The 13,133-nt window shown below is 35.6% G+C and overlaps 1 protein-coding gene across 1 annotated transcript in view; it reads left to right on the top strand.

Moving 5' to 3' along the window:
* Window positions 1–13,133, top strand: part of CPS1 (carbamoyl-phosphate synthase 1) — a 116,902-nt gene that overhangs the window by 77,267 nt on the left and 26,502 nt on the right. The window contains exons 23-28 of the mRNA XM_079135546.1: window positions 655–720; window positions 1,170–1,233; window positions 3,275–3,456; window positions 9,792–9,986; window positions 10,409–10,476; window positions 12,098–12,173. Of these exons, the coding sequence (XP_078991672.1) occupies window positions 655–720; window positions 1,170–1,233; window positions 3,275–3,456; window positions 9,792–9,986; window positions 10,409–10,476; window positions 12,098–12,173 (651 nt within the window). The remainder of the gene's footprint in view (window positions 1–654; window positions 721–1,169; window positions 1,234–3,274; window positions 3,457–9,791; window positions 9,987–10,408; window positions 10,477–12,097; window positions 12,174–13,133) is intronic.

Here is a 13,133-nt window from a genome sequence, read left to right on the forward strand (position 1 = left end):
TCACACATGAACATTCATAATTGTGCCTTTTTGGCATTTAATGGAAGGAATGTGTTGACTTAAGGTACCACCAGCTGGTTTTTGTCCTTTAAAATCATTGACTTTTCTCTGTGTGCTCAGGGGGCACATGTATACCCTTAGGTCTCAAGCTCAATACTAAATATTTTCTACTCAGCAATTATTATCTTTCTTCCTTCTCACCTGCTTTATACTGGCTTGCCCTGTTGGCCTTGAATTCTTGCTCACTAAGCTGAGCTACTGGCCCTTGAGAGTGAAATTGATTTGCTTTTTCCAAATGTGTTCAATGAGATCCTTGTTTCTCATCCCTCACTTATGCTTTATGGTATTTGTGTCAACCTATGTCTCCATGCCACTGGTAATGTAAATCCTACACATTAATTTGCAAACAAATACATCCTTACATATGGGCCATTTTTCTCTGATTTTAGATTTCATAGACAGTTGCTTTAAATAGCCGACCAGATAAATTTTTCTGGTAACAAGTGGACTACATGATCATTTTGTTGTGCTCATGGCTATTATTATAGTGACCCACTATTAAAACCACAGTTGTGAAAAAAGTTATAATCAAGACAGGGAGTAAAATTCATATTAATCAATCAACTGATTAAATTAATTACTTTTCTCTTTCAGATTGATACACTGGCTGCAGAATACCCATCAGTAACAAACTACCTGTATGTTACCTACAATGGTCAGGTAGGAACAGTCTAATTGCTAAATGTAGAGATCTCTAGTTTTAGTAGCTGGTCCACCAGAGGGAATACATCATGTTTTTCATCTTTGATTATCTACTGATGTTGGTAATAAAAAGGGGGCAGGGATATATGCAATGATAGATTTCTATACACTGTTAAGAACTGCTTTAGGATAATGAAATCAAACTAGTGAAAATATGATAAAGATAATGGTTGCACGAGCATACAATTAAACTGGATTCTCATGGCTATTACATTCACAAATATTTAGCTACAACCATTTTTTTTAATGAATAAGCAGCTTGTAGAACACCATACTTTGGGTTCCCAGAGACTGAGGATTCATGTGAACAAGAGAAAGAATGAAAAAGACGCGTTTAAAGATAGGACAAACAGTTGAATTAAATGGAAGAATAATGTAATAATTTCTATATTCTTTTTCACCCTCAGGAGCATGACATTAATTTTGATGAACATGGAATGATGGTGCTGGGCTGTGGTCCATATCACATTGGTAAAGTGTTGACATATGTACATACAACTTCACAATTTATATAGTGCTCATTAACATTAATTCTATTATTCTAAGAACTGTATAAAGTAAATGCTGTTAGGGTAAGTGTTTTGAAAATTAGGAAACTGAGGATCAGAGAAATATAACTCAAACTTATAAAGCTATTTAGTGGTAGAAGTGGAATTCAAACACAGATTTAAACTAGAAATTCCATCTCCTCTCATTTTACCATGTTACTTAATCATTTTCATTCTCCTTAACCAAATTGACCTCCTCATTGAGTTTGATGAGTAAATTAGACTATGCTATTTCTCTCCTAACAGTTTTTCATAAAGACCTACATTTTGCTCAAAGACTTATGTATGAGCTAGAAATTACATTGCTTATATAATCTCTGACCTAACATTTGATGCATACATCTAATGCAGAGAGTTTGTCTCATGGGCAGGTAGGGATTTATAAAATCCAATTAAAACATTTTCACCAGAGATTGTGACATTTCCTCTCTAGTCAATTAGATGTTTAATAACCACTCCAAATCTATTACACAAGGTGTATATTATGTGGACAGGATGTTAACCAACAACTGCATTTCCTATAGTCCCTGAAAGGCATTCTAATATGGAAACATAAAATACATGATTTAAACATATGTAGTTTGCTTCTTTAAGTACAGTTTGAGTTTTTATAATTAAATGCCTCAGGGTATGCTTGTTTACCAGGCTTTGGCCAAATCTGACATAGGCCAAAATTGTTACATTTTACCACTTTATTATTGTTTTAATTCTATTTCTGCTGCAACAACAAAATACCTGAGACTGAGTAATTTACAAAGAACAGAAATTTATTTCTTACAATTCTAGAGGGTGGAAAGTTTAAGAGCAAGGGATCGGCACCTTCAGTTATTTGGTGAGGGTTGGATCTCTGCTTCCAAGATCACATCCTGAATGCTTGTGTCCTTTGGAGGGGAGAAATGCTGTGTCCTCAATGGCAGAAAGCAAAGGAGCATAAAGGACAAACTCTCTCTTGGGGCCTTTTATAATGGCATTAATCTATTCATGAGGTCTCCACCTAAACACATCTCAAAAGGTTCCACTTTCTGAACACTGTTGCATTAGGAATTAACTTTGCAACACACAAATCTGAATTTTGACTCATTCAACCCATAGCAGTTATCTTACAGGTGAATGGCCTAAACTCTTCACCTCTCTGGACCTTTTTTCCTTGTTTTCAAATTTAACCTAATTTATTCAACAATTCTCCATTAACCTTAGTGTCCAGGGAAAACCAGCTGAGCTGATAATCTAGAGCATATTCTCTATAGTGAGAACTGATGTATTATTGTATTGGAACACTATATTTTGACAAGAATTTCTAGAAGACAATGTACTAATGCAAAGAATTATACAAGTACCAGGACTTTCAGTGCTATGGCATCCCAGCAGAGGTGATATTTGAGGCTATTAGGCCAATATTATATTTCAGATTGCTTCATAGAAGGTCACTCACTCTGCATGGGGTGGCCTTGCATATGCTTAGACAGGACAGGACTTTCCAATCAATCAAGATATGTCAGATCAGCAAGGCACTCAGGGACTTTATGGTTTAGCCCTCAAACAGTGGATTAAGTGGAAGGACTGAAGCAAGAGCGCAAGTATTCTGATCACTGGCTTAATTCTTTTTGTGTATCGAAGTTATTGTGTTCATTCTGAGTTTCCTTTCAGTACTTGAGGGTTATTTTTAACTTTAAAACTATTTCCTATTAACATCGAGGTTCTCTAATATGGAGATCACCAATTGTAGAATTCTGGCTATAAAACAAGTCAACATTTTCATGATTGTTTAATTAGTCCTCGCTTTTCCTACTGTGAATATAGTGTAACTCATAGGTCTGAAATTTATATTTTGCTGTTTGCAAAACTGAATTGAAAGGCATTGGCTTCCTTAGCCTGAACTGAGTGGTGCTATATTTTTCTGCTTCTCTTTGTGCTACAACTTCATGCTTCTCTCACCCCTCTTGCCTGTCTCATTGTCTCTGCAGGCAGCAGTGTGGAATTTGATTGGTGTGCTGTCTCCAGTATCCGCACACTGCGTCAACTTGGCAAGAAGACGGTGGTGGTGAATTGCAATCCAGAGACTGTGAGCACTGACTTTGATGAGTGCGACAAACTATACTTTGAAGAGTTGTCTTTGGAGAGGATCCTAGACATCTACCATCAGGAGGTAAGAAAAAAAATATATGTAGTGTACACTTTATGTATATCTGTATTCATGTATGTAGATTTATATTGTATTTCCCTTAGGAGAAATTGCTGCCAGTGTCTTCCTTTGCCTAATTTTGTAGTGAAACTCTAAAAGAAAATCATTCCAGCCATATATTCTTGAGGCCTTGGCACCAGGTGATTGTTTTCATATAAAATTCTCTTTTTCTTTCAAAGCATTCTGGCCGTATTGAAAACTACTTGGTAACATGTACCAGTCACATAATTAGCTAGCAAGGTGGTTTCTCATAAATATTTTGCAGAATGTTTTAGTTGGTCATCTAGACACACAATAAACAGCTTCTTTCTAGTTCCTGGGATGTGGTTTGATGAGGAACAGCCCCAGAGGAGAGAGTTAGGTTGTTTACCAAGGACCCGTTAATGCCTGGTCCATCAGAGAAGTGGTTAGTCTTCAGTTTAAGATCAATGAGTCCATTCTAAATGATTTTGCTTCCTTTACTGCCTTTGCTTACAGTTGTTTCACCATTTCCATGCCAATATTATTGAGTGTATTTTCACTGTGGATTCACATGATTGTAGGTTACTCTGTGTCTGTATAACAAGTAGTTGTCTTATAATTTAAAAAATAGTTACTGGAAAATTCCAAAGTGATATCCAGTAGTCATGACTTGAGTCATTATTGTTAATTCCTTACCACAAAGAATCATCCCTATCTATAAAATATGGTCACTTAGAGAAAAAATGGGCTTGAATTTTAGTTTTGACTTGAAAACTAATTGACTTGTGCAAGTTATTTGAATTCTTTGTTCTCCCTTTCTCATTCTCTCTTCCTCCCTCCCTCCCTTTCCCTTTCTCTCTTTGTTAATGCATCCTATGGACTTAAAAGCATGCTACTTTCAGGTACTATGCAGGTAACATGGGGTTTATGGTTGAAGTCACATTGTAAAGTGTGAACTATAGTGCTATAACAATGTGATGATTTTATTATTATAAAGAGAAACAGACAAATAGAATATGTACATATATTTATTCATAATTGTGTTTAGGCCTAGCTTTCTTTTATGCAGAATATAGATTGTATTTAGTCTCCTTTCTGACATTTTTGTTGTGCCTCTTCAATATTCATTTCAGAAAGATAGGTGGGCATCAAAACATTCTACAAACACTTCTTGAGTACCTTATAAATGCCTGGTTCAGCAAGATAGACAGCTATAAAATCAAGCCCCTATCTTTAAGATATTAACAATAAAACTGGGATTTGTGATATAAATATATGTAAAACCAAATACTGGTTTCAAAAATACAAAAATTATAGGCAATAGCAGCAGACATTTTAACACATAATGATTTCCTTGTGAAATTGTTTAAGAAAAGATGAAAAACTTCTAAAATTGCTTTTGGATGCTGTTACACCCAACTATTAATGAGATTCTTCTATGATAACCAAAGTCAGTACTATAGAAAAAAATAAGCTGCTCCTTCTTTGAAGCTAATTGACATTTAAATAATAATATTCCTATATATTATGAGGTAATTTACAATGTTATGTTGGAATAGAAGACCATTATTCCATTGATGTATTTTTTAGACTATCGCATAGGAAATGTTATAAATCACACCGTACACACCTTATCGCACACACATGTACATACGTGTGTGCTTCCTTTTATGAGGTAGGTGTGTACTTCCTCACAGCAGTCTCCATGGTGCTGCTCTGCTGTCTCTGATCATGGGTGTGCTGCCACCTGAACGGGACAGCCCCTGTTTTACCTTGGCTGCCCCTAGTGATGCAGCAAGCAATGAGGTATTCAGCTGTCAATTTGTAGAAAATTGGAAGCATGTCTAAATGCATTCAGAAGCACACATCTAAGTCACTTGGGCAATGGGCTTTCCTGAGGATGCATAGCTTCATGGGTACAATGGGCCTCCTAGTCTGGGTCTTGATCTATTCTGGACCAAGGCTGTTTCCGTGGTATCAAGAAAAAGCCCATAAAGAAAACACTAAGGGGGAGTCAGAGAAAACACACCACGAGGTGTAGCAGGCTGCAGTGGAAAAGGTTTTCATCACGTGTAGAGTAAGAAGGTGCTGAAATCTCCTCCTGCCTGTTCTTAGTTTTTCATGTAAGATGTTCTAGGGATAAACTCCACTCACTGATGCTCCACTCACATAGACTGTAGGATCATTCGCTTTATGGAATGACCCCTTAAGCATAGTCATTTATTTCTTGTGATTATGTTCATAAGTTCTACTTTCTGAGAAGAGATTTAAATTTTGATTTGTTGTTTGTTTGCTTGTTTGGTATGTGGGGAAGAGTCAAGAAAGCAAGAAGTTGGTGTCAGCCACCTCTGATACTTTGCTAGAAGATGTTTTGCCTAGTTTGCACTTTAATTTAGGGTATTTCATAAAAAGACAAAGGAGTTCTCAAAGTATTTTGAGGTCAATAACTTGAAATTGTTACATTGTTTATAAAGTTGCAACACTGTGCTTCTCTTTTACTAGATCTGTTTGCTAGGGAGAAATTATTCAATAATCTTTACAGGTTACAAAAATAAAAAGGAACCATATAAATTTGTTTCTAAATTCATATTTCCCCTTTGTTCCTTTGAACACTCATGAGTTGAAAAGTTATAAACTCAAACAACCATAATATTCTTCTATATCCAAACCTCATTTCTCAGTTCCTTTTGTAATTATTCATTAAAAGATTGATTTGGGCCAGAAACAGTGGTGCATGCCTATCGTCTCTTCTACTTTGGAGGCTGAGTTAAGAGGATCGTTTGAATCCAGTTCAACATCTTGGGCTCTGGGCAACATAATGAGATTAGAGTCCAGCTTGAACAATTTTTTCTTGCTTTTATAATGCTTACTTTGCTTGACTATATCTCATAAAAATGTACCCTGTTTAATTGTTTCTTTACCATATTTTAACAATATATATAACTGTTGACATTGGATGTTCTGAAACACAGGAGTTAATTGAATTAAGTAATTACAGATATTAATTAGTGGTAGGCAAAACTCATTAGGGAGTGTATAACTCTAAACAGAATTGGGGTTCATTTCTAGCATTTGGTTTAATTTTAATTAGATATAAGGCTAAAGTCTTACCTAAAATGTAAAATAACATGTTATTAAAATATGAATGATTGAGGCTATATCTCAGTGGTACAGTGTTTGCCTAGCATGCATGAAGCCCTGATTTTAATCACTAGCCCTGTGAAAGAAAAAGTAAAATGAAGAGAAAATACAAAATTTAAAAATATAAACTACAGTGGTCCTCATTGGCAGATGTATAAATAATGGAATTTTGTAAATTAGAGATCATCCATGAATTTGTAAAAAGCAGGGCCATTTTTAATGAGGCAAATGCTATTTCTATTAGTAAGATAAATTTCTCACATTACATTCTGCCTAAAATACTGCATCTAATTAGGACTGACCAAAGTGATTAGTGGCTAGGAGAAATTAAGATGATCTCAAATAAATTTAAAACATTTTCTTTTAATTCTTTAGTGCTTAAAATAAATTCTGGTATGATTTCAGCTTGACTATTGTTTCAGAAATACTCTCGTGTTATCTTACTTGGTGATATCAGGTTTGAAAGAATAGGTAACTAAAATGAGCAAAAATAATACACAGTTGGGGGAGGCAGCTCAGTGGTAGAGCACTTGCCTAGCATGGTGTGGGTTTAATCCCAAGCACCACCGCCACCACACAACAAAACAAACCCCCATAGAACAAAAACCAACAAAACAAATCTAGGTAAGAGCTTTGGGAGTCTAATGTATTAAATCTAAACATTTTAGAAATTTGTGGACTGATATCTGAACTTTGGAATATTTTATTTTGGTAAATTATTTAGAACTATTTAGGCACAAATGATCAAAATGATGATGATTTACCAGTGTGGAATACCAGGTTCCTGTCCTTATGTCCATATAAACTCTGTGCTTGGAGTTAGGGCCGTTTTAAGATTAGATCTGTGAAACTGCCCTATGTTGACTTCATCTAATAAGCATGTTTTCATACTGAACTCCTTTTGCTGTATGGGCAAAACCTGTACTACATCTTCCCATTGTTACTCTGCAACATTCCAGTGGACATGATTTATGATCCCAATGATGTTCTATGTATCTGGAGGTCAACCATGAGGACTTGGTTGTGCACTGGCAGATTTTCTATCACTTTTCTAAAACAATGTTTTAGCAATAGCTTTTCCCTTATTCTCTAATACTAAACATTTTTGAAAACAGCCAACAAAGTAGAGTTTGCCTAAGATGGGAATATTTGGTAGTTTACTTGAGCACACCTCTTGTTCAGTCTATAGAACTGAATTCACAAACCACTCCCTACTGCCAAGCAAGGGGTATGGGCAAGTCCTTTCACCTCATTGAGTCTCAGTTTCTTTAGATGTAAATGGGGTTAATAATAGTCACCTTAGAAGGTCATTGTGAAGGTCAAAACAGATTTCCAGAATACAAAGAGCAATTATCTTATTCTTATTTTAAAGGTTGATGTTTTGAAAAATAAAAATCAGTGTAATAAAGCCACTTTGAAAAAATATTGATGTATTTATCAATGAAGCTCTTTTCATTCAACTTTAAGCTCCCATATAGTCCAATTAGCTACAATCTTTGCTATTTTCTCTTATTTAAAAAAAAATTCTGAAATGTTTCACATAAAAAATTTGTTTTCAAGCCTTAAAACCTTAACACTGCTAATAAACCAAAGACGATAATAAGAAAAAAAGATTAGTAAAGAGAATAATTCTTTTTAAAAGTTTTATAAAAATGTATGTTGAACATATTTTAAAATGATGATAAAGTAGCTTAAGTACACTTATAAATATGCAGAACATTGTATTATTATTTTCAGTACTGTTTACAATGCCTTAAAGCATTCACTTGCAGGGTGTTTGTTTAGGCAGTACTATAATTGCTCTCATCAGAGAGAAATTAGCTTTATCCTTATAAGAGTATTTCAGAACAATTTCAAATAATGATAAAATATATTTGGCATATATCTATCACTTCAGTAATTCCACTATTATTTATTAGTGGGTCATTAGGGCAAACACAAATTATGCCAAGATTCATGGACTTTCAGATATTATAGTTTAAATATTAACAATTATATTTTATTCATAAACAAAGTACACATAGGATTTTTAATGTTTATTATCCTATTTCATCTACACAGCAGTCTTATGAAGCAGGAAGGTATTCTGACCTTAATTTTACACACAAGAAGACTAAACCTCAGGGTGAGCAGGGTAGTAAACAGAGGGAGCTGAAATGAGGAGGGTCTTCTAACTGCAAATTCAATCCCCACCATCACACTCTGGCTCATCTTTATTATTCTAACATCAATCTTAAGAGACTTTGAAATTTGGTAGGCTAATATTTTTTAATCTTTAATCTTTTGATCTTTAATATTAGACTGCTAATAGGAGATTTGGTTTTAAGTAAGGAAAATTTAAACTAATCAGACATCTGAATGAAGGGTAGTGATTCAGGCACCAGTTATAAAGCAAGTAGGAGGGATATAGGAACTAAAATCAGCTACTGGGTAGTGGGGACAGATTCTAAGGTGGCAGCAAAGGAGAGGAGATGGAGGTGTAGGCTTTTGGAGCGGAAGGTGGGATGTAAATGAGGTGGCTAGGGGCTCGATGACTACAAGCAGAGAAGGAAGAAGCAACAGCCTAGGAAGTTTTGGTGCAATAGTTTCCTAGTGAGAATATGTGTTCTTGGCAGAATGAATAGGGGAGTCTCGGGGGCTAAGAAGGGTGGCGATAGCCAAGAGTGGAAAGTTTAAATGACTTGAGGGTAAAGAATCTATACTTTATTCTCTAGGCAATAGGAACTTCTGGAGAACTCTGAGTACTGGGGTAACTTAGAAAAACAGTCGTGTAGGAGGCTTAATTGAAATGTGAAGTGCTGGGTGAAGGGGTTCAGAAGAGGCATGTTAGAAGGAGAAATCAGTATTCATTTAGGAAATTACGTGAGTAGTCTAGAAAGTAATTGATTATGGTATAGAGTAAAAATTCATCAGCTTGGTTTTCTTTTCCAGTTGTCAAATGGTACAAATGTTGCCAGTGATATTCACCATGTGAACTTTGTGGAAGCATTGCATAGATTTTAGGATGTAATAGCCCAGAGAGTAAAAACTAACTTCATTTATGTCTTTATGGCATAATTTAATATTATCTCTTATAGGAGGGATGGAAACATCAAATTCAGGTTGAAGATTTTCAGTAAGGAATTGGTCACTGTTAGCACAGCTGCCCATTCATGATGAAGTTACTTCCATAGCTGATTTGTGGGTGTCTTTTCCAGGCATGTAGTGGCTGCATCATATCTGTTGGGGGCCAGATTCCAAACAACCTCGCAGTTCCTCTGTACAAGAATGGCGTGAAGATCATGGGCACAAGCCCTCTGCAGATCGACAGGGCTGAGGATCGCTCCATCTTCTCAGCCGTCTTGGATGAACTGAAGGTGGCCCAGGCACCGTGGAAAGCTGTTAATACTTTGGTAAGGAAGGAAACAAGAGTCTCCTTTTAAAGTTCTTTTTTAGAGAATCAGAACCTGAATGTTAACTACTGAAGATACTAAGGAGAGGGCAGACAGGATGCATACTATGCTTAGTGAATTTACTGCAAAGTTACTGTATTTCCATGATTGCACTTTAAATGCTGATTATAAATAGATAGCAGCATTCTCATTAAGATTCAGACAATGAAAAGAAGTTCAAACTATTTTTGAACTAGATTTGATGTTTAGAATTAGGAACTAGGAATTTTATGTATTTCAATACTCAATTTACATTTTAATGGAGTCTTTTGAGAGAAAGAATAAAAAGAGTTAGGTTATCCCTTGATCTAAGATACCAGTCTGCATTTTGATTGCATATTTTAAGCAATTCACACATTTTTGTTGTTGTTCCTATTAATTAGAACGAAGCACTGGAATTTGCAAAATCTGTGGGCTACCCCTGCTTGTTGAGACCTTCCTATGTATTGAGGTAATGTATTGTTTTCTGAAACAGATTTAAACATTGGGAGATGCAGAAATGCATGCTGTATGCTGATAGCACTAGGCTTTGATGTGTAGTAATTTGTGAATTCATCCACAATCTCCAAACCATCACAGCCAGTTTGAGGACCAACATGTGGTCCTTCAGTTTACTTATTTTCCTTCAGGGAGTGTCAATAGGGAGAGAGCACAGTCCTACATCTAAAAGTATAGCTTCAGGCATCTTCTTGCCAAACTGAGTGAGGGGTGGGTAGTGTCACATAAGAGAACAGGACAATTCAAACAAAAATTAGAAGGTCTCTTGCCAGTATCTATTTTCTGATAACAAGAAATAACAGTTTCTCTTTGACTATGTCAGCACCTTCTTGATATTATTTTGTTTATATTATTTTGAGTTTTTGAGATCAGATTTTTTAAATAGATAAATTATAACAGCAAGGAACATGGGCAGTTAGGATCTTTTATATTAAACTTTGAAACTAAGTTCTATCATCAAAGGAGAAGTTGTGAATTATCACTTCTTCTCTTCAGATGTTACCACATGTAAGGAGTCACTTCACTGAACAGGGGATAATAAGAGAAACACAATTTGCTGTGCACAATTTGAAAGTGTAAATGGAATTTGAGATGGGATCCTTTAAAATAATGAAAAATTTCAAATGAGGCGGAAAACTTTTCTTTTTTATTGAAATGTCATTTTGTGTAAACCACAGTCTGAGGATACTAGTTCTTTGAAGGATTAATGTAAATTAATTTAAACAACATGCATTTAAGGAAGGATTGGGGGGAAAACAGCTTTAATGATTGCACTTTCTTTCCCATTTTGCAATCTATATCTTTGTTCCAGTTCTCTATACTGTGGATTATCGGCATTATTGCTTAGCCTTCCTGTCTTAAGCAGATGAAGCAATTAAAGCTTTTTATGAAAAAATTTATAATAGGGTAGAAAAGGTAAGGAATACTACTCTTTAAAAAAAAGGAAGTTTGAAATAATTTATCCACCTTATTCTTCGGTGCCCCTTATTGCTCCTTCTTTCCTCCCAACCCATTTTGAAAATGTCAAAAGTCCAGTGTAAATTGATGCAGATAACATTATTTCTTACATATTTAGAAGGAAGAATCTAGTTGAATAAGTTCCTACCAGATACTGTACATTATATTTGCAAGTGTTACTAAAACTTGATTCTTTAGTAATAGAAGTAGTAGAATGACTTGCTTTGACAGTTTGCTAGTGGGTTAAGCTCAGCCTGTGGGAATGACTGAGGAAACAGGGTTAGAGAAGTTAGGCTCTGGGCTGAATCCTGCTAAGGTGTAATAATGACCAGGAACCAACAAAGTATTCAAATAGTAAATCAGAAAGAGCGAACCTTGAGGAAATGTCATCTTTAGAGCCACCAGGGTTCCTTTGGGCCCATCCCCAACTCTGGTGACTTTTTTCTTTGGTTGATTGTCCTGATTATTCAATGTAGTAAAAATCTCAATTTAGATTGAGATTTAGACCAGACCAGAACCAAGATTCTCTGGAGCTGTTCTAGGAATTGATCAAGCCTAGCACGCTTTACTTCCAAAGTGGCAAAAGAACCTAACTGTTTTTCACTCCCTTTTCCCAGTGGATCTGCCATGAATGTGGTGTTCTCCGAGGATGAGATGAAAAGATTCCTGGAAGAGGCCACTAGAGTCTCTCAGGTAGCATTCAATTTCCTCCTGGTGACTTTGCCCTCTTCTTTAATGGCCATCTGATTTTGTATGCTGTTTATCTTTTTGCACAGTGTTGTTGGAATGATTTTCTTTTTTCACCTTCTACTTACTGGTCTTTTACAAGTGAGAATGGGAAAACTCAAAAGAACCCAGTTATAACTATATTCTTAAGGTCTTCACGTGTTTGATTAAAACAAACTTACACAGTTTTAGAATTCAGGAGTCTATAAAGGTAAGCATCCTTGCTAGATGCTGGAAAACATCCTGTTCTTCTCATGAGTTGGACATGGATAAAATTATTCCTGAGATTCCCAGTCTCACAGTCTACTCAACCAGCTCATCACTAACCAGTGAAAGCATTCCTGGTTTTAAATTCTCATACCTGGGGATTTTGTCTAAGTCAATCATGCAACACTAATAGTAAGTTCCCTCACTCCTCTATTTATTTATTTTTTTCATTTTGACACATTTCATTTGTGAGCTAATAAGAATGTTTATAATTTTGTTGTGACTCCACCACCTTCCTTCACTGCCCACAGCTTTTACTTTCTCTCTTGGCATTACCTTGGCATGATCCATTTAAGATTTGCCCAGTGGGGTTATTGATCTGCAGACCTTGTACTGTAGAGGATGAAAGTAATGTTTTCCTTTTAAAAGCTTTCAAAAGCTACTTGGGTTTAAAATAATAATAATAAAAAAAGAACAACTCAGAAGAGTTTCATGTTAGGCAAGTGGAATTCGGAAGGAGCTGAAGAGTAAAATCAGAGTCATTTCAAAGAGGAATAAAGGACAATGATTGTTCCTGCACACAGGAAGCCAGAGTCCTCTTCTCTGTGATAGTTGCTCCCCAGGGATGTTCAGGTCATGAAGACAGTAGGTAAGGATGAAGAATGAGAAGAGGCTAAGAGTATAAAAAGGAGCCATGTGGTTTAGAATTCACATTGGTGT

The sequence above is a fragment of the Sciurus vulgaris genome (genome assembly GCF_902686455.1).
Source record: "Sciurus vulgaris genome assembly, chromosome: 3".
In the NCBI taxonomy this organism is placed as follows: domain Eukaryota; kingdom Metazoa; phylum Chordata; class Mammalia; order Rodentia; family Sciuridae; genus Sciurus; species Sciurus vulgaris.